This window comes from Mesocricetus auratus, unplaced genomic scaffold (assembly GCF_017639785.1).
Source record: "Mesocricetus auratus isolate SY011 unplaced genomic scaffold, BCM_Maur_2.0 Super-Scaffold_15014, whole genome shotgun sequence".
Lineage (NCBI taxonomy): Eukaryota > Metazoa > Chordata > Mammalia > Rodentia > Cricetidae > Mesocricetus > Mesocricetus auratus.
The window spans coordinates 45,579,253-45,601,157 of record NW_024429186.1 but is presented as its reverse complement, the minus strand read 5'-3'; the positions used below and the strand labels follow the sequence as shown (position 1 = coordinate 45,601,157).

The window sequence follows — 21,905 nt, the reverse complement described above, 5'->3', positions numbered from 1 at the left end:
CTCTGTAGAACAGGCTGGCCTCGAACTCAAGAGATCTACCTGCCTCTGCCTCCCTGATGCTGGGATTAAGGGCGTGCGCCATCACTGCCCAGCGTTTTAGCCTTTCCTTTCTTTCTTCTGTATTGTTTAGAGGTGTCCTGGAACTCACTCTGTAGACCAGGCCGGCCTCAAACTCAGAGATCCGCCTGCCTCTGCCTCCCGAGTGCTGGGATTAAGGGCTTGCGCCACCACCGCCCGGCCGTTTTAGCCTTTTCTAATGCAGTTTTGTAATCTTCCTGGCAGGAATGAAGATATTGTAAAAGAAACACCTGCGCTCTTCTCTTTACTATGACTCCACGAAACAGGAACTTCTCCAGTAATTTCATCCCGGGTGAAAAAAAAAGACCGACGCATGGTTCCAGTCAGAGGGACACCTTTTCTCTCACAAACACATTTCACAGTTCCTACGTCTTGGCAGACCACCTGGAATAAAAACCTTCCGGCTTTTAAGTACTCTGGTGTGTAACGGGGCTACTGAGGACAGGTGGCCAAACCTAGCTCATTCGGACCAACAGGGGGGGCGACGACCTTAGCGCCTCTAGTAACAATCACAGTTGCAGTACCACCGGCTTCTCCAAGGAACCGCCTCTCCGGCTTCTGCGCACGCGCGCCTCCTGCTCGCCCTCACCTTTCTTACCACCCTCTACGTAGCCCGCCGAACGAGCCGCAAAAGGAGAGGCTATTGGTGGAGAGCGCAGCCAATGGGCGAGCCCGTTACTAGCCTACGCAGTGAGCGGCGGCGGAGCGGCACTGCAGGCCTGGAAGCGCTGCGCGGCCTCCGGGGTCGGCACCATGAGCTCTATTGGGACCGGGGTGAGTCTCTCCGCGCCGTCTTCGCCAGGTCGGCGGGGCTTCGGGCCGCTGGAGCCCGGGCGCTGCCCGAGTCCTGGGGACCCGTGGCCTCCGCCGCGTCCCAGGTCCTCATCTCTGCGGCCCCGGCCGCTGCGGTGTTTCGGGCCCGTTGTGGCCGCCCCCGCGCAGCCCCTGCCCGGGTTGCTGAGTCACTTTCGTCCGCTGCTCGAGGAAACCGAAAGTGAAAACGCGTGCGGCCTGCCCTAGTGTGAGCATTGGGGCCCGAGTTCGGCCCTCGAGAGCCCCTCGGTGCGAGCCCCTGCCGCTCGCAGCGCCTGGGTTGTGCCTGGAGCCCGCCGTGCGCGGGGCCCGCCCGTGCCGGGGCTGCGGTGCTGCTGACTCACAGGCCGCCCCTGGCCTCAGGTCGCTGGGCAGTCCCTGGAAACCTGTCGTGACAGAACCGCGAAGGCCCGATCGCATGATTTCTTTGCCTGTCTCCTCAGTTCGCTTTTCTAGGGGCCTCAGTGCTCAGGTTTTTGTGAAGAGTGTTGAGGGTTTGCAAGTTGAGCCTTTTAATTTGCTAAACACACCCCGTGTGCAGTGATTTACTCCACTTTTCCTTTGTCTCCATATGTAAACGACTTTTTTTTTTTTTTTTTTTTTGGTTTTTCGAGACAGGGTTTCTCTGTAATGTTTTGGAGGCTGTCCTGGAACTCGCTCCGTAGACCAGGCTGGCCTCGAACTCACAGAGATCCGCCTGCCTCTACCTCCCAAGTGCTGGGATTAAAGGCGTGCGCCACCAACGCCCAGCCATATGTAAACTACTTAACGAATGTCTGTTGATTACATTCAGGAGACATAATGAACAATAGGTTTCTTGGTTATCCCTGTTTCCTCCATGATTGTGGTGTTGCACACCTTTAATCACAGCACTTGGGATGTAGAGACAGGAGGATCTCTGAGTTCGAGGCCAACCTGGTTTACAGTTAGTTTCAGGACAGCATAAAGAGACCCGGTCTTTAAAAAAAAGATTTTTTGATGCTCAGAATTAAATCTACTTACTGGTGTTTGGATGATTTAAGTGGTTACGAGGTACTGAAGTATTCATGTCATGTAATACGGTTTTTGGAATTAGCGCTTAGTAATACACCTCACAGTAAATTTGCTTTGCTTTTGTGTCAGTGTTAGCGTCCGTCCATCGGTAGTCATCTGACATTCCATGTGAAATATTTCAGTATGAAAGTAATAACCCCGAGCCTTAGGAAGTTTCACTGTTGAAGGTTTGTTTCCTGGCTTCAAGTCTCTCAAGAGTTATAAATACCAGTATCTGTTGGTCATTTCTGTCTATTTGGTTTTTTTTTTCTCTCTACTGCTGGGCAGATGGAAAGGTCAACCCAGGGCCTCAAGAGATAGTAGGCAATTCACTGAGTTGCAAATCTTAACTGTATTCGATTAAGAAAAATACTGCGGGAGGAGTTTGAGACAGGGCCATACTAGGAAGCCTAGGCTAACCTAGAACTCTTCATCCCCCTGTGCCAGCCTCAAGTGCTCATTATTGAGACAGGAAGCCAGAAATGGTTATTAAGGAAGGTAGTATTATGAATTCTCTAGTTGGACAGGCTTCTCCAGTCTTCAGCTCAGTGAATTGTCCAGTTTTCATGATCAAATGAAAAAGAAAATGGGTCATTTGACTTTGCTTTTTTATTTTACACTGAAAGCTATCTATTCCTAAGCGCCCCCTCCCTGTGTGTGTGTGTGTGTGTGTGTGTGTGTGTGTGTGTGTGTACTTACACACCTAGGGATTAAACCTAGACCATGTGCCTGCTAGGTGAGCTCCATTCCTAGCTCTACTATGTTTTATTTTGTTTTATGTTTAGTTGTGTCCCCAAAGGTTACTTTCTTTATTGTATAGTCAGAGCCACTACTGCTTGGAATGTCTGAGCTCCACACTCACACTGGTTGCCTCTAAATTTGTTTCAGCGCAAGCCAGAGTGATTTTTTTCTTTAATGCTTAGATTTGGGCCTGTGAAATGGCTTACTTTATAAAGGTGCTTGCCACCAAGACTTAACAGCTGAGTTCAATCCCTGCAATGCCGAGTTCAATTCCCAGGTCCCACATGGTAGGAAGAGAGAACTGACTTTGGAAAGTTGTCCCCTGACCTCTCAATGGCACAACTACTATAGGTAAATGTAAAAGAAACAATGTGAATTAGATTATACCACCTCCTGGTGTCTACACCTCATTGCATCAAGAATAAAATGTAAACTACCTCCTCCAACCTAGTTTGGCTCTCTAGCATGTTTTAGATTTTTCTCATTCTTTTTTTTTTTTTTTTGGTTTTTTTTCCGAGACAGGGTTTCTCTGTGGCTTTGGAGGCTGTCCTGGAACTAGCTCTTGTAGACCAGGCTGGCCTCGAACTCACAGAGATCCGCCTGCCTCTGCCTCCCGAGTGCTGGGATTAAAGGCGTGCGCCACCAACGCCCGGCGGTTTTTCTCATTCTTGCTCGTTCCTCCTCCACTTATATGACACCAGTTCCTTGGCTTGGGCTACTCTTATTTATCCCTTCCTTCCATAAGGAAATTTCTTCATACCATAGGTGACTTTCCTCGTCACTGAGGTCTGAGTGCCTTAGCAAGGCTTTTCTTGATGAAGCAGTTTGTGGTAATTCCTAATATCCCTTCCCTTTCATTTTCATTGCTTTTTTATGTCTTTGATCATACTTGTAATATATTGATCACCTAGATTTGTGGTTCCTCTGATTTGAACATAAAAGGACTATGAATGGGTGATAAGTCTTTATATTCCCACATAGTGACTCAATACAGTAGATGCGAATGATAAATGATTTATTTAACCAGGATCTTTCCTTGGTTCCTGGCTTAGATACAAATGTAAATGATCTGACTTCAATGTTTACCAATACTCTTTTTTTTTTTTTTTTTTTTTTGAGACAGGGTTTCTCTCTAATAGCCTGGAACCCAGGCTGTCCTGGAACTTACTTTATATAGCAGGCTGGCTTCCAACTCACAGAGGTCTGGCTGCTTCTGCCTCCTGAGTGCTGGGATTAAAAGCCTATGCCACCATATCCAGCAGCAATACTTTAAAAAAAAGTTTTGTGTAAAAAAGTTCTGACCTTTCTTAAGATTTGCATCCATTATTTAAACTACCTTTATAGGTATTTTATGTTAAGTGTATGTATGTGGACCCTGTATGTGCCTAATTGAGGCCAGGAGAGGGCTTTGGATCCCCTGGAACTGGAATTACAGATGGTTCTAAATTCGAGAACCCAACCTCATATCCTCTGCAACAGAAACAGGTACCCGTAATAGCTGAGCCGTATCTCTTGTTATTTAGACCCATTACTTTTCAGTAGAAGACATCTAAGATCTGTAGTTAGTTATCCCTGAGCAACAAAGCATTCTCCATTAGGATATGCCATTTCTGGTATTTGAGCTATTTGGAAGGAATTGTATGTCTGTTGTTGGCAAAGATGTTCTGTAAACTTTCTGTTGCTCTTTGTTGTCAGTATGACCTGTCAGCCTCTACATTCTCTCCTGATGGAAGAGTCTTTCAAGTTGAGTATGCAATGAAGGCTGTGGAAAACAGTAGGTAAGAAACACTGTTTTATTTGAGTGAATGTCTTAAGCAGGAATTATCTTTCTTGTATGTTGTGGCAATCAGAATTTGTATATTGCTTTAGCATAAACAGATACTATACCCTGAAGTAATTTCAACTTCTTTTATTTAAATTATTTTGGTTTTTGAGACAGAGTTTCTCTGTGTAACAGCCCTAGCTGTCCTGGAGCTCAATTGGTAGACCCGTCTGCCTCGAACTCACAGATGTATGCCTCCCAGTGCTGGGATAAAAGGTGTGCTCCACCTTGCTTTGCATAATCTCAGCTTTTTATTAGTCCTCTCCAGAGCTCTTTCTTGTGCAGATCTTCCACCTTTGCTTGGGTTGAGGCTTGCATGGCACACTTTTACCCACCAAAACCATCTTGTTAATTTTTGAAATTTTTTTTGTTTTTGTTTTTACGAGACAGGGTTTCTCTGTATTGTTTTCGAGGCTGTCGGTCCAGCCCAGCCTAGAACTCACAGAGATCCGCCTGCCTCTGCCTCCCGGGTGCTGGGATTAAAGGCGTGCGCCGCCGCCCAACTTTATTTTTGTCTTTTTTTTTTTTTTTCCCAGAGCTGAGGACCGAACCGCTTGCTAGGCAAGCGCTCTACCACTGAGCTAAATCCCCAACCCCTATTTTATTTTTATTCCATATGCATTGGTGTTTTACCTGCATGTATGTCTGTATTGAGGGTGTTGGATCCCTTGGAACTGGAGTTAGAGGCAGCTGTGAGCTGCCATGTGGGTGTGGAATTGAACCTGGGCCCTTTGGAAGAGAAGCCGGTGCTCTTAATCGTTGAGCCAGCTCTCCATCTCATTTATTTATTTATTTATTTATTTATTTATTTATTTATTTATTTATTTTAGATCTTACTGTGTAGCCCTGGCTGGTCTGGAACTCTATATGTAGGCCAGGGTGACCTAAGAAGATTCATCTGCCTCTACCTCCCAGCTCCTCCCAGCTGCTGGGTTTAAAGATGTACACCATCTTGCCGGGCAAGATTTTTTTTTCTATATAAATAAGTAACTGGCACTGCAGAGATAACTCAGTGACTAAGAGTGTGTGTTGCACAATCATGAGGACGGTGGTATAGATTCCAGTGCCACTAACTAGCTTAGCTTCCAGTAGTTGCTTATACTGCAGATCTGAGGCTCCACTGCCGCCCTCTTCTGCTCTCTGTACGTTTACTCACAGACACATACATAGACAATGGATGTGTACACACATATCTTAAGAAAACTGTTGAGGCCAGATGGTGGTGGCATACGCCTTCAGTCTCAGCACTCCGGAGGCAGGTGGATCTCTTGAGTTCGAGGCCAGCCTGGTCTACAGAGCAAGTTCCAGGACAGCCAGGGTTTTTACACATAGAAACCCTGTCTTGGAAAACCAAGACAAAGGAAAAAACTCTTGAGACAAATGTAGTTGAGTTGGTAGAGTGCTTGCTGCTTGTGTAGTATGCATGAAGCCCAGATTTGACCTCCAGCACCCAAAAAACTGGGTGTGATGTTTAAACAGGTAGGAAACATTTAAGTTGATAATTTTAAGATTGTGTTCTGTATCAAAGGGTGATTTTTTTTTCCTCGTGTTGGGTGTTTTGATAGGAGAGTGCTTTGCCACTGCCAATACCTGTTTAGTTTAAGAAACACCAAAATAATTAATTAGGGGCATACAAGTAGGTGCCTAAAACGACTATACTAGAAATACATGTGCTGTGATTATAACTGTTTTATCAAAGTGTTCTTAGGGGACTGGAGAGATGGCTTAGTAGTTAAGACTGTACTGTTCTTACAGAGGACCTGAGTTTGTTTCCCAGCACCTACGTGGCAGCTCACAACCACCTGAAACTCCAACTCGGGATCTCACACCTCTTATCTCCACAGGCTTCTGCAGTGAGACACACACACACACACACACACACACACACACACACACACACACACACACACGAAGTAAAGAGATAGTATGCTCTTAGATGGTTATATGAAAAGGCAAACATGATGTTTTGGTCTTTCTCCTCTCATCGAAGAACCTAGCTGTGAAAGTTCTTATAAGGACTAGATTGTTAGGCTTCAGACTCAAAAGGACTCACCTGCCTCTACTCCTAAGTGCTTTTAAAAGGAGTGTGCCACCACCCAACTGGGAAAGTCCTCTGTTTTTGTTTTTTCCAGACGTGTGTGTGTGTGTGTGTGCGCTCACGCGCGCGTTTTCCTGACTGTTCTGGAACTCACTCTGTAGACCAGACTGACTAGCCGCAAACTTAAGAGATCTGCTCGTCTCTACCTCTTGAGTGCTGGGATTAAAGGCAGGTGCCACAGTGCTGGCCTGAAAAAGTTTGTGTGTGTGCATGTGTTTGTGTTCTCATGTGTGTGCACATGTGCCCGCTAATAGAGAGCAGGGGACTATCTGTGGAATTGTTTTGGACAGTCGAACTTGTACTAAGCTTGGAGCATAATGGTTATCCACTCAGCCATCTTAACAGCCCCACCTATTTTTGGATCTTTATTTTATTTTACAAATTCAGTATATAGCCAAGACCTTAAAACTTGTAGTCTTGTGGTTTCAGTCTTCTGAATGCTGGGATTACAGATATGTGTTGCTGACCTATTCACTATTACTAATGCTACTAATAATTAATATTTATTAAAGTAGCTTATAGTTGTAAATATAGTTAGCTCACTTTACACATGAGTTCTACAGGTTCAACCAGCTGAAGTTAAGAAAAACTCAGGAGAGCTGGGTGGTGGTGTTGCAAACCTAACCCAGCACTCAGGAGGCAGAGGCAGGTGGATCTTGAATTGAAGGCCAGCCTGGTCTACAGAGGGAGTTTTACACAGAGAAAGCATGTTTCGATTAACAAAACAAAATCCCAAAACTTAGAAAGGGCCCAGAATGTAGTTTACTGGTAAAGTGTTTGCCTAGCACACACACACAAAACCCTGGGGTTTGATCCCTAGCACAAAACAAAGACAAGCAGGACAGATACTACAGAGCTGAAGATTTGCTGGTGCATGCTTAGTGTAGTGTGCATGAGGCAGAGTGTAGTCCCTGAAACTTTTTTATAAAATTAATAATAGCTACATGTTAGCATTAATAACAATATTAATGAAATAAAAAACAGAAAAAGAACCAGGAATGGAGTGGAGTGGTAGAGCATCTGCCTAGGATATGCAAAGCATGGTTGTACTTCTTGTACCCCTCTCTACTAGTAAAAGAGGGAAATTAAGATTGACATAACATCATGCAATTTGTCTATATTTTACTTGAGATTAAGATCTGAGTTGTGCCTGATGATGGTGGTGCACGCCTTTGATCATAGCATTTGGGAGGCAGACAGGTGGATGTCTATGAGTTCCAGGACAGCCAGGGCTACACAAAGAAACCCTGTCTCAAAAAAACTAAAAGAAGATTCTAATTGAAACAGGACATATATTTTATTGGTATGCATATTTACTAGAAGGGGTACATATTTATTGCAGAAAAATTGATAAAAACAGATGAAAAGAGAAATACTTAGTCATTCTTTTTACTTTGTATGTAGTACGCCTTCTTTGTGTATGCTATACACCTTTGTTTTAAAGACAGATCTCACTGGACCTGGTGTAGCATGGCACATATGTTTAATCCCAGCACTTAAGAGGCAGATTATTGTGAGTCAGGCCAGCCAAGGGCAACATAGTAGGACTTTTTTGTTGTTGTTTGAGACAGGGTGCCACCATACCTGGCCTCTGGGTTTTTTGTTTTGCTTTTTCCTTTCCTTTTTTGAGACAGGTTTCTCTGTATAACAAATAGTCCAGGTTATCCTGGAACTTGCTCTGTAGACCAGGTTGGCCTCGAACTTGTAGAGGCCCAGCTGCCTCTGCCTGTTCTGTCACTGCCTGCAACTAGTTAAAATATTTTAAAGTGGGCTGATAAGATGACTCCATGTCACCAGCTCTGAATTTGATCCCTGAAATCCACATGGTGGAAGGAGAGAAGTACACTCCCTTAGTGTCCTCTGTGCATGTGAGTATGAGAGCACGCACACAGAAAATAATACATTGAAGAAAGTGCTTCCAAGTTTAACAAAAAAGTACATGTTTAAAGGTATTCTCTGTGTTTTAGATATTAAATATTATTTGTGTATTGTTAAGACAGGGTTCCTTAGCCGGGTGTTGGTGGCTCATGCCTTTAATCCCAGCACTTGGGAAGCAGAGGCAGCTGGGTCTCTACAAGTTTGAGGCCAGCCTCGTCTACTGAGCAAGTTCCACGACAGGCTCCAAAACAGTACAGAGAAACCCTGTCTCAAAACAACAACAACAAAAACAAAAAAGATAGGGTTCCTTGTGTCTTAGGCTGTCCTTCAACTCTGCTATTTAGCAGAGAATGGCCCTGAACTTCTGACTCTTCTGTCTAGTGCTTGGATTGCAGCTGTGTATCATTCTGCACTGCTTCTCTGTGGTACCGGGGATTGAACCAAGGGCTTCATTCCTGATAGGCAAACACTACTGTTATGCCCAACCCAAAATTAGCTTTGTAGCCCAGGTTGGCCTCTGACTCTCTAGGTACTCATATATAAACTTGCCATAAATAAAAACATCGTAACCTTGAACTTTTGATCCTCTTACCTCCATCTCTGAAGTGCTGGATTACAAGTATGCACATACCTTTTTTTTTTTTTTTTAATAGTCTGGGACTTGAACCCAGGGCTTTCACAGACTAGGCCATCAAACTGAACTGTATCCAACCCTTTGATTTTATTTATTTTTTATATATGTTCTATTTCAGCTAAGAAAAATTTCTTCTTGTTTCAGTACAGCTATTGGGATCAGATGTAAAGATGGTGTTGTGTTTGGGGTAGAAAAATTAGTCCTTTCGAAACTTTATGAAGAAGGCTCCAACAAACGGCTTTTTAATGTTGATCGACATGTTGGAATGGTAAGATCACACCTTAAAATGTTCACCTTGTTTTTTTCTGATTACTTTTGATATAACCAAAATACATTATAGTCTGTTTTTAAGAATTTGTTCATTTAATACTAAGGTAGTAATGTTTGAGCAGCCACAATAAAAATTTTTTTACTGGGTTTTGATCATTCTTCAAATTCAAAAGGAAACAATTTTATAACCTTACTGGTGACAAGGAAACTCAAGTTGTCTTTAGGATGAGAGAGAGTGATTCAGAGTATGCAGAAATGAGATCTTAACAGCATAGATCACTGGGGGATAAATATTTGAGACGCAAAGAATGTTAAGCTTTTTGTATCCATTATGGGGATTATCACTAAATGTTATCAGAACACTTTATAGTAAGGTATAAGAAGAAGAAATAGCCAGGCGTTGGTGGCGCATGCCTTTAATCCTAGCACTCGGGAGGCAGAAGCAGGTGGATCGATCTCTGTGAGTTTGAGGTCAGCCTGATCTACAGAGTTCCAGGACAGCCTCCAAAACAATACAGAGAAACGGAAATAAGGGGCTGGAGAGATGGCTCACAGATTAAGAACACTGGCTCTTCTTCCACAGGTCCTGAGTTTAATTCCCAACAACCACATGGTGGCTCACAGCCATTTATAATGAGATCTTGTACCCTTTTATGGCATGTAGGCAGAACAGTATATAAAAAATAAATAAATGCCTTTGGGGACAAAAAAAGAGGAAATGATGTAAAGTGAAAGGGGAAATACATAGCTCCTTAGGCTTCTTTCTTAGTTCATGTGGCTTGATAGCTAAACCATCTGAGTGTAAGCCAAGCCCCTACCTCCCAAGTGCTGGATTAAAGGCATGCTCCACCACCACCTGACTGACCATTGCTTCGTTTTTGTTTTTTTGTTTTTTGTTTTTTCGAGACAGGGTTTCTCTGTGGCTTTGGAGGCTGTCCTGGAACTCACTTTGTAGACGAGGCTGGCCTCGAACTCACAGAGATCCGCCTGCCTCTGCCTCCCGAGTGCTGGGATTAAAGGCGTGCGCCACCAACGCCTGGCTCATTGCTTCGTTTTTTATTCTTTACAATGAGGTGGTAATTTGGGAACGTGAACTCTGGTATGAATGTTCCTTCCCAACACTGAGCAGTTGAGTTGCAAATTAGCTATGATCTTACATTAAAACATCAAAATGCTTTTTAAAGACCTTTCAGCAGAGATGATGTTTAAATGATTTTCCTTTTGGTTTGCTATAATACTGTCTATTAAATTGGTTCTTTTTCCTCTAGGCAGTTGCAGGTCTGCTGGCAGATGCTCGTTCCTTAGCAGACATAGCAAGAGAAGAAGCATCCAACTTTAGATCTAATTTTGGCTATAACATTCCTCTAAAAGTAAGTTGATAATATGTTGAAGAACCTCTTGAACAGTAATGGAAATGTATTAATAAAGTCTTTTCCCCTCATAATTACAGCATCTTGCAGACAGAGTGGCCATGTATGTACACGCTTATACACTCTACAGTGCTGTTAGACCTTTTGGCTGCAGGTATGAAATTTTGTGAGACCTTTAAGTCTTATTTATACAGTAGTTATTTTTCTCCACAAATTAGCCTTTTTTCTTTTCTTTTTTTCCCCTCCCAGACAGGGTTTCTCACTAGTATGGAGCCAGTCCTGGAACTTGCTCTGTAGACCAGACTGACCTTGAACTCAAAGAGATCTACCTGCCTCTGCTGAGATTAAAAGCGTGGATTACCACGGCTCCTTTTCTTAATATCTGTACCATCAGTGTGCCAGTGTTACAGACATACACTCTTTTCTGTGGATTCTGGGCAGGTTCTTATGTTTGTGCAACAAGCACTCTGCTCACTGAGACACCTCCCTTGTGCCCCGGGTTAGCTTCTGAGACACCTGAAATATAAATTCTCACAAGAAGTAGTAGGCAACTCTTAAAAGTATACTTTTAAGCTGGATTTGATGGTACATGTCTGTGATTCCAGTCCTCAGGAGGCTGAAGCAAGAGGATTGCCTCTGAGTTCAGGATCAGTTTAGACTACATAGTGAGTTCCAAGCTGGGCTACTTAGGGAGCCTGTCTCCAAAAAAAAAATCCTAAAAACTGTATGGTGAAAGGAATCTTAGTTCTAAAGTGATTGTAATTATGATTTTAATCTAATCATAATAAATTCTCTGCAGTTATGTCCCTGTTACTCAAGTACTTTCTATCTTGACATGAGGTACAGCTATTTAAACACTTAAATAAAATGGTTCTAAATGGAGGTGGATTTTTTTAAAGCAGTCAGCAATAATGGTTCCATACAAAATCACATTTCATAATGTAGGATAGCCAGTTTCTGTTTAAGATGAAGTATTTGCTGGAGAAAGGGGATTGTCTTGTAGCAAGAATTAGAATAGGTGTTAACATTGTAATAAGGATTCTTGGGAGAACTGTTATGACTAAATTTGAAATGAAGACATTTAATTTATTGGTTGGAGGTGTAGCTCAGTACTTATGTATCACGAGCAAAGCCCTGTCTTTTTCCAACAACTCATAAGCTAGTCATGGTAGTGTAGTCTATAATCTCCATACTCTGGAGGTAAGGGGGGAAGTCAGAAATTATTGTTAGCTACATAGTTAAGACCAACCTGGGATGCAAAGACTGTCTCTAAGTAAAGAAAACAAAACCTAGCTGGCTATGCTTAATCACAATTAAGTATCTTATTATCCAGCCTTTAAGTTGCTTATACGCCATATTTAAATAGACAAATGACAGATCTATTGACAACCTGAATCTTATTACCAGTGTTAGACCCCAGTAGAGCATTGTTAAGGGTTTTATTTAGGTTACTCATGAAACCTCTCATTGTAACTGAGTTCCATGCTCATCAGCTCCTTTCTAGGAAGAGTGATTTCTTGGGCATGTACCATTAATTCAGTCATTAATGTGGGGACAGATGTCACATTGATATAACAGCCATTAGAAATGAAATGATGGGATCTAGTCATTGGTACTGAACACAGTGGGGTGGCAGTTAAGGAGTGATCTGTTTTCAGAGAGGTGACAAGGAAATGTACATGAAATATTGGGGGGATGGGTGAAGACTATCTTATGTTGGTGTGAAATGTGGGCAATTCTAGGAGTGCAAAGGTAGTAAACATGTATATAGAAGCGATACTACAGATGTGCAAAGAGACTAGTGTGTAACAGCTCCAAAGTAAAGGGTTTCAGGAGAGGATATGTTGAAGGGTTTTTAAAGGATAATCAGATTTATAGTCTGAAAGAATTGCATTGGTTTGAATAGGGAAAAGCTGGGCACAGATTGGGATGGTTGGCTTTTAGGTTGTTTTAAGGCTGATTTCTTTAAAAGAAAAGAGTTTCAGAAAATTGGCAATTCATGATCATTTACCAAACGTAATTTTAATTTGTTGAGCATATAAAAACACTGAGCCATTTCTGACCATTGCAGACTAGAGGAATGCTGGGAAATAAAATGAAGGTTGCTTTTCACCACAGTTTGTTCCGTTAGCCTTTTACTGTGTAGTAACTTTGCTCATCAGGCCCTATAGCGGTTTTCTCACTACACACCCTCACTCCTTTTGCTCCATTTCTGACACTGCAGAATAAAAAGCTTCCTAAGAAAGGTTGACTAAACAAGTCACATGGAATTTGAAAACTGTAGTTTAATACTAGTTTTTACTGAAGCTGTCTTATCGAAGAACTGTAAATTATGTTTCTTACTAATTTATCAGAGAAAATCTAACTACAGTTTCATCACAGTGGTCTTATATATAATGGTACTTAGAGCCATGTTGTAAACTGTTTGTTTTTATGCAGTTTCATGTTAGGGTCTTACAGTGCGAATGATGGTGCACAGCTTTATATGATTGATCCGTCGGGGGTTTCATATGTGAGTAAATTTTAAATTATTTAAAATTCTATTGTAGTTAAATGATATTTCATTATTGCTTATCTCATTTGCATTGTTTCAAATTTTGTTTAGACTCAGTTAAAACTGGACATAGTGATGGAGGCCAGTAGTCTCAGCTACTTGAGGAGGAGAGGCAGGAGAATTACATATTCAAGGCTAGCCTGAGCCATCACAAAAAGATCTTGACAGCTTACTAAAGATTAAAAGACTCAGAGTAAAAGAAACACCTGGGTATAGCATAATCTTTAATGCTTGCCTAGCATGTATGAGGCCTTGGCTTCATTCCATAGCATTTAAAAAATAAAGCCGGGCCATGGTGGCACACGCCTTTAATCCCAGCACTCAGGAGGCAGAGGCAGGCGGACCTCTGAGTTCCAGGACAGCCAGGGCTCTTGCACACAGAGACCCTGTCTGGGGGTGGGGATAAATAAGTAACCAAAATTCATTTGAGGAAAGTAGTTTTTTTATATTAATGAACATATTGCTATGAAGTAGAGAACATTTATGACTGGCTTTCAGGGTGCTCTTTACAGGAACTACCTGGTAACATTTTTTGAGTACGTATGTGACTATCTCATCATTGTATTATGTACTGAATATAGGGCAAAGTTTACTGCTCAGTGGTAGAGCAGTTGACTGGCATTTTCAAGGCTTTGGGTTGGAAATCTAGCACAGGGGTGGGAACCAACTTAAAGTTTTGAATTAGATTTACTCATTTTATTTTCGTGTATGTTTTGTCTGTATGTATGTGTATCTTGTGTGTGCTTGGTACTCGGTCAGTAGAAGGCATTGAATCCCTTTGGAGCTGGACTTAATGGTGTTTGTAAACAGTCATGTGGGTGCTGGGAATTGATCATAGCATCTGCAAGAGCAGCAAGTGCTCTAGAACACTGGGCCACTTATCCAGCCCCAACTTAGACTCTTCTGGAATTAGGCTTGCTATTTCAGGATTCCTGACATAGATGTGAATGTATTTGGCTATTTCTTCTTCTTTTTTTTGGGGGGGTTTCGAGACAGGGTTTCCTCGTATTGTTTTGGAGGCTGTCCTGGAACTCACTTTGTAGAACAGGCTGGCCTCGAACTCATAGAGATCCGCCTACCTCTGCCTCCTGAGTGCTGGGATTAAAGGCATGTGCTACCAACGCCTGGCACGTGTTTGGCTATTTCTTTATTTCTTTAATTTGATTTTGTTTTGTTTTTTTGTTTTTTTGTTTTTTTTTTGAGACAAGAGTCTCACCATGTTGTCTTGACTGGTCTCCAATTCCAGAGATCTACCTGACTCTGTGACCTAAGTGCTGGAATTATAGGTGTGCACCACCACAGCTAGCAAATGAAAGACTAAATAGTAACTATTAATGATATTAAGTAACTGTATACTAATTGACTTTTCTTTCTCTCATTTTACACAGGGCTATTGGGGCTGTGCCATTGGCAAAGCCAGGCAAGCTGCAAAGACAGAAATAGAAAAGCTTCAGGTAAAGTATCTTGAATTCTGGGTTTTGATAGAAGTGGGATTTACAGATCTCTTAGTCCAACAATATCATGTGGCCTGATGTTTAGAAACTTTGTCACGTTAACTGGCTCAATAGGAAACCTTGTAACACATTATCTGTGACTTGTATCCTGTATCCTTCCATGATTTTTATTCCTTCTGTAAAAACGAGGAAAAAATTGCAGAACTTTTTAAAGATTTGCTTCTTGTGTATGAGGGTTTTGCCAGTGTAAATGTCTGTGTATTTTGTCGTGTGTCTAGTACCTAAGGAGGCCTGAAAGAAGGAAGGCATCAGGTTCCCTGGAACTGGAGTTAGTGGTTGTTGTGAGTCACCATGTAGGTGTTGTGGAACTGAACCTGGGTCCCTCTGTAAGAGCATCAAATGCTTTTAACCTTTGAACCATCTTTCCAGCCCCCAAACAAATTTATCTATATATCTTGAATTCCATTCTTAGGTCAACTGCAATTAAAAAAAAGTTTTTTGGCTTTTCTCCTACATCTTGTCGTTAGACACAGCTTTTATCTTTAAAATCTTGGTGTCTGCTCAAGTGCTTTTCCCAACTTTGTGCCTAAAGCTAAAGAAAGCATGAAGTTTACAACTTGCTCTTTGAATGTGGCTTATTGGTGCACCCCTGTAATCCTGGGATTCAGAAGAATTTGCTCCAACTTTAGAGACCAATCTGGGCCAAACATTAAGATCTTGTCTCAGATTAAAAATACCCACTTTTTGTTAACCATAAACTAGATGTTTATCTATTAGTATAGAATATTTTCTTAAAAGCTTTATTTTCCCAAATACTCTGACTGTTGTCTTCTTTTGTTAGGTGAAGTTTCAAAATTTTTACTTTTAATTATGTGCCCAGGAATGTACACTTATGAATAAATAGTTGCGTACAGAGGCCAGAAGAAATTGTCACCTTCTCTGGAGCTAGAATTTCAGGCCAACATGGGTGTTGGTCCTAAACAGAAAACAAACAAAATATTAATGAATCTCTTTGAAAGATAACATAATTAAATCTTGTATCATAAGGTAATCTTTCATTACTTTAGTATCTGAAAAATGAAAATTGGTTTGCTCAAACACTTTTTTTTTTTTGGTTTTTCAAGGCAGGGTTTCTCTGTGTAACTTTGGAGCCTATCCTGGCACTCACTCTGTAAACCAGGTTGGCCTTGAACTCAAGAGATCCGCCTGCCTCTGCCTCTGCCTCCTCAGTGCTGGGATTAAAGGCATGGGCCACCAATGCCCAGCACTCAAACACTTTTTTAAGCCTCCATCACAGGTGCATGCTATCACACTAGCTCGTTCTTCTGATGCCTACAGTATTCAGACTCCTCAGCTGAACAGTCAACTAGATGTTTCTCCTGATTTCTAATTCTTTACTGAAGGAACAGTGAGTGATTTCTAATGTAGACAGTGTTTTTTATTTTGTGTTTGAGTTCAGTGTCACTGTGTAGCTCTGGTGGGGACATCAGCTTTGAGCACGTGTGCCATGGTGTGCATGTGGAAGTACCCGGGGTGGTGGTATATGCATTCGCTACCCGCTCAGCCATCTCACCTGCCTTTGGCTTCTCACTTTACTTTTTTCCTTCTTCCTACTTTTCTTCTATGTTTTTATCTTCCATGAAATCAAGGAAATAAATCCTTTTAATTATATCACATATAAAACATAATTCTTTTAACAACTTAATTACATCTTTTTGGGTTTTTTTGGGGGGGGGACAGGGTTTGTCTGTGTAAGTGTACTGGCTTTCATGGAGCTCACTTTGTAGACCAGGATGGTCTTGAACTCACAGAGATCTGCTTGTTTCTGCCTCGCTAGGATTAGAGTTTTGGACCACCACCTGGCTAATTCTTCTTCTTCTTCTTCTTTTTTTTTTTTTTTTTTCCCCGAGACATGGTTTCTCTGTATTGTTTTGGAAGCTGTCCTGGAGCTCGCTCTGTAGACCAGGCTGGCCTAGAACTCAGAGATCTGCCTGCCTCTGCCTCCCAGGTGCTGGTATTAAAGGCGTGCGCCACCAACACCCGGCCCACCTGGCTAATTCTTGATATCTTAAAAGTTGTCATGCAGGGTGGAAGTGGTGTGCACCTTTAATCCCAGCACTCAGGAGGCAGAGGCAGAGGCAGATGGGTCTCTGAGTTCAGGCCAGCCTGGTCTACAGAGTGAGTTCCAGGACAGCCAAGCCTACACAGCGAATCTCTCCCCCCCCAAAACCAAACCAAAACAATTGTCCCTGGAGCTGTAGAGATGGTGCAGTGGTCAAGAGCATTTACTGCTCTTGCAGAGGATCAGTTCTCAACAACCACCTGTCAGTTCATATCCTCCGGTTAGCCCAATCCTAAAGTAAAAGAGCACTGGTAATTAATACCGTGTTATGCAAATAGGGAAATAGCTTACACTTTTCTCTTTTTGGGGGGGGTGGAGGGGGAGACAGGGTCTATATACAGCCCTGGCAGTCCTGGAGCTTGCTGTGTTGACCAGGCTGGACTTGGATTCTCAGACATCTGACTGTGTGCCTCCCAAGAGTTGCAATTAAAGGTGTGCAACATCATTCTTGGTATTATACATTACACAAAATTAATTAGTATGCTTTTCTTGTAGATGAAAGAAATGACTTGCCGTGATGTAGTTAAAGAAGTTGCAAAAATGTAAGTTGTTTGAAACTTTTATCTGCCATCTAAAAAGAAAAATCTTACTAGACCTAATCGCTGTATACATTAATTCTTAAGAGGCTATTATGTTTGAAAATGTTTTTGTATATAGGGTGTGTACTGGGAATTGAACTCAGGGCTTTATCTATGTTAAGCATGTGCTGTACCACTGAGCTAAACCCCTAGCATGACCATATTGAAGATACGTTTTTATTTTTATTTAGAATCAAAAGTTTCACAACATAGCCCTGGATGCTCTAGAAATCAAAAGAGAATCCACCTGCTTCTATGTCTGGGATTAAAGGCTTGTGCCTGGAAAGGCACATTTTCATGTAATGAATGGGGTAGAGAAATATCTTGTGACAAACTAGAGACCCCTGCTGTTCCACTTCGAGGCAGTCTTCCTGACCCTTGTGATGCCCACCTCTAACCCTACAGTCTCATGGTGTTTGTCTGAGCACATCTGTGCACAAGCAATGCAGCAGCTGGGCCACTGCTGCCCATCTGGCATCTAGGCATGCAGTTAGGTGTGTCAGGGTCACTATGGTGTAACTAATCCTGGAGGGCCTTCCTGCCCTGACAGAGCTATTAATTTTTTGTTTGTTTTTGGAGACAGGGTTTCTGTAGCTTTGTAGATCAGGTTGGCCTCGAACTCACAGAGATCTGCCTGCCTCTATCTCCCCAGTGCTGGGATTAAAGACATTTGCCACCACTGCCTGGCATAAATTTTTTTTTTTTTGAGGTTACTTCTTCCAACCAACTACCTCCTCCAGGCTCCTGGAGGGTGTACAGGATTGTTGAGGGTGGCTGTGCAGTCCACAAACCCTATTCTAATTCCTGCACCTCTAGTAGGTCCCTAACCAATGTTTCTCTGGGAGGGAGAACTTGTACAGTGGCTAATGTAAGGGGAGACCATGACACCCTGGGAACTCTTCACTGGGGAAGGGGTCATAGTTGTTGGCCTTGTACCTTGTTGCTGGCTCTGAAAGCTGAGGGACAGAGGCTCAAGGCCTTGATTTATTTTAGCAGCTGTGTTTCTGGGATCATGGTGTGAGTAGGCATCAGGGCAGAGGCTTGTTTAAGATCAAAGTTCAGAGTATGAGATGGAGAGAGCAGCCAGTGCTCTTAACTGCTGAGTTATCTTTCCAGCCCCTGCTGGGATTAAAGGCTTGCGCCACCAACGCCCGGCTCTACAGTATGTTTGTTATAAAACACTAAACACTGGGTATATGTGTTGCTAGAATAGAACATGGGACTATCACATACTGACCCTTTTCTGACAGTGAGCCACACACTTAGCCTCACTAACTTTCTTTTGTAGGTTTGTAGTTGTCTCTGCATGGGATTAAACAGGCTGGCTTGTGAAGACCAGCTGCTGTTTGAATCTTTTCAGGTTTATTATATTCTTTTAGCAAAACTTTTTTTTTTTTTTTTGGTTTTTCGAGATAGGGTTTCTCTGTTGTTTTGGATCCTGTCCTGGAACTCACTCGGTAGACCAGGCTGGTCTCGAACTCACAGAGATCTGCCTGTCTCTGCCTCCCGAGTGCTGGGATTAAAGGTGTGCGCCACCAACGCCCGGATTTAGCAAAACTTTTAAAATTAAGACAACAGGATTTATATTACAGGTATAGAGTGAGTCCAGATAACAAGTTTTGAAATACTAAGCAATAAAAGTCAGAACACCAGGTGGCTGTAATTCAAAAAGAGGAATTAACTTGCAGGTATAGTGGTGCATGCCTACTCAGGGGGGTCGAGTCAGATGGATCTCTGAGTTTGAGGCCGGCTTAACTTATTATTGATGTTTATGCATTTTACATGATGCATCCCAGTCCCATTCATCTCCCCATCCCTTATTCACCCTCTGCCCTTGCAGCCTCCTCTCAAATAAAATTTAAAAGGGGAAAAAAAGAATATCATGGAAGCTGTAGTGTGACAGACACAAAGTCACGCACTATACCCTTCAGTCCATAAATCCATACTTGTAAGTGTTCCTTGCATGCAGTGCTTTTTGTATCAGTTAAGAGCTATATTACATTGGAAAGTGAAAGTAATTTCCTTAAAATAGTGTGAATATGATACAATCCAGTTTCTTTCACTGAAGCAGTCTTTTGAAGTTCCTATTGGGAGCCCTTTGGCACCTTTTATACTTTTGTATAAGTGGTAGATAACTGTTCGTTCCCTATCAGGAAGCCATCCTTTCATCCTGTAACTAAGATACTCTCTTGCAGTAGTATATAACAAGGCTTTCACAGAGACTCCAAAGTTAGTGTAAGGAGAATTTGATTGGATATCTTTTGTTTTTCTTTTGTTTGTTTGGGAAGGGGTGTTAATTTGTAGCTAGAATCTTCCTTTGCCTCCTGGGACTGACTGTAGGTACTAACCATTGTTGTCAGCTGATACTCAGTTGTTTATACTGTTACTGTAACTGGTTACATGCTTTATTGTTTGTAAGTTTGTAATGTGTTTACATTATAACAACTAGCTATAGTGGCATTTAACTAATTTGGAAAGGGGTTTAAATTATTGGTTAGTTTTTGGAATATTTGTTTAATAGAAAAAAATGGGCATCTTGAAAAAGCACACACACAGTTCATGATGGCCTTTCCAACTTGAGCTTGTTTTCTGTCGGAGATGGCTTTTTTATTTGAAGCTTTAAAGCAGTATCAAAATAAACTGAACTTGCTGGGTGGTGGTGGCTGCCTTTCATCCCAGCACTCTGGAGGCAGAGGCAGGAGGATCTCTGTGAGTTTGAGACCAGCCTGGTCTAAAAGAGCTAGTTACAGGACAGCCTCCAAAAACCACAGAGAAACCCTGTCTTGAAAAACCAAGGAAAAATAAACAAACTGAACTTGACTAATAGAGGCATGTCAATATTTGTAGGGATTTGCCATTTTAAGAATTTTTTATTTTCTGTGTCTAAATATTTCACTTGCATGTACCATGTGTGTATATGATTCCCAAGGAGGCCAGGGAAGGTGTTGGATACCCTGGAAAGAGAGTTACAGATGGTTTATAAGTCAGCATCCTGTGGGTGCTGGGAACCAAATGCTCTTACCACCAAGATGTCTTGAAAGCCCCTAATTTGTCTTTTATAATGCTCAAACTAGATAACATCAGGCATGAAATGTCTGTCTTGTATTCAGTGTTCCTAGAACTTGTCTTGGTGTTAATGTCTTCTTTTCTCTTATAGAATTTATATAGTACACGATGAAGTTAAGGATAAAGCTTTTGAACTGGAGCTCAGCTGGGTTGGTGAATGTAAGTTACATTTGACTTTTATGTGTTCTAGAATTCATTGTACGTTCAGATGATTTAATGTAACCGTTCTATGAAGTAACTGACCAGTGTGGTGAATACTTCTCATTGAAACATCTACACGGTGTTTTATTTCCTTGTCATACTTACTGTTATCTTCAAGCTAGCTCAACTTGGAAGACTGGAGTATTGGGGGAGGAAACAAAAAAATGAACCTCAACTTCTTGTAGACTAGGGAGAGTGAATGGTATTGCAAATCAAAATGCTCACTTTTAATATATGGTTTGACTCTACAGTAACTAAAGGAAGACATGAAATTGTTCCAAAAGATATAAGGGAGGAAGCAGAGAAATATGCCAAGGTAAGTTAACAGCATAAGCACTGTTGTAAACACTCTCATGGACTGAGTCATTAGGTCACTTAGTTGATGTGTGAACTAAGGTTACCTTTGGGGGGGTTAGAGTTGTCCTAGTTAAAAAAAAAAAAGTTCTTGAAAATTCCAACTTTGCCAGGTGTGGTGGTGCTCCCAGCACTTAGGAGGCAGATGCAAGTGACCTCTGAGTTCTAAGCCCTCACACACATTTAATGCTTTTATATTCAGGGTTTCTCTGTATTGTTTTAGAACCTGTCCTAGAACTAGCTCTTATAGACCAGGCTGGTCTCGAACTCACAGACCTCCTCCTGCCTCTGCCTCCCAAGTGCTGGGTTTAAGGGACTGGCCAACACTGCTTAGCCAAGATAGTATTTTTAAGGTATAAATTACAGAGTTTGTAGTTACAGAAGTTTAAATTGCAAGTTCTATATGATGTAACAAGATGAAAAACTTAAAATACTGTTTTTCTTTTAACAGGAATCTTTGAAGGAAGAAGATGAATCAGATGATGATAATATGTAATATTTTCTTCATCATCTCTTCTGTATTACATTTCTGTGACAGTTTCATATTACTAGCACCATGGATCACATACCAGTTTTCATTAAATTTTTGTCTTATAAACATTCATTGTATTCATGTTTGATTAAGAATTCTTAGTGGTGGGGCCGGAGAGATGGCTCAGAGGTTCTTCCAGAGGGTCCAGGTTCAATTCTCAACAATCACATGGCAGGTCACACCTGTCTGTAACTCCAGTTCCAGGGCTTCTGACACTCACACAGACACACATGCAGCCAAAACACCAATAAATAAATAAAAATGTGTTTGTGTTCTTAGTGTTATCTGGGCATGATGCATGCCTTTAA

The 21,905-nt window shown here is 41.8% G+C and overlaps 1 protein-coding gene across 4 annotated transcripts; it reads left to right on the top strand.

Annotated features, from left to right (window-relative positions):
- Window positions 1-585: 585 nt before the first annotated feature.
- Window positions 586-21,665, top strand: Psma3 (proteasome 20S subunit alpha 3). Of its 4 annotated transcripts, none has more exons than XM_040742975.1 (11): window positions 697-852; window positions 4,360-4,442; window positions 9,241-9,364; window positions 10,635-10,736; window positions 10,817-10,890; window positions 13,176-13,248; window positions 14,679-14,744; window positions 17,362-17,408; window positions 20,602-20,669; window positions 20,963-21,027; window positions 21,517-21,665. In XM_040742975.1, exons 1-11 carry the CDS (start codon window positions 832-834, stop codon window positions 21,559-21,561), a joined length of 768 nt encoding a protein of 255 aa, XP_040598909.1. In that variant the 5' UTR covers window positions 697-831; the 3' UTR covers window positions 21,562-21,665. The 4 variants fall into 4 exon arrangements, with proteins under 4 accessions (XP_040598911.1, XP_040598909.1, XP_040598910.1 ...); XM_040742976.1 differs by having other exon boundaries at window positions 810-852; window positions 9,246-9,364; XM_040742977.1 differs by lacking the exon at window positions 4,360-4,442 and having other exon boundaries at window positions 586-852; window positions 9,246-9,364.
- Window positions 21,666-21,905: the final 240 nt, after the last annotated feature.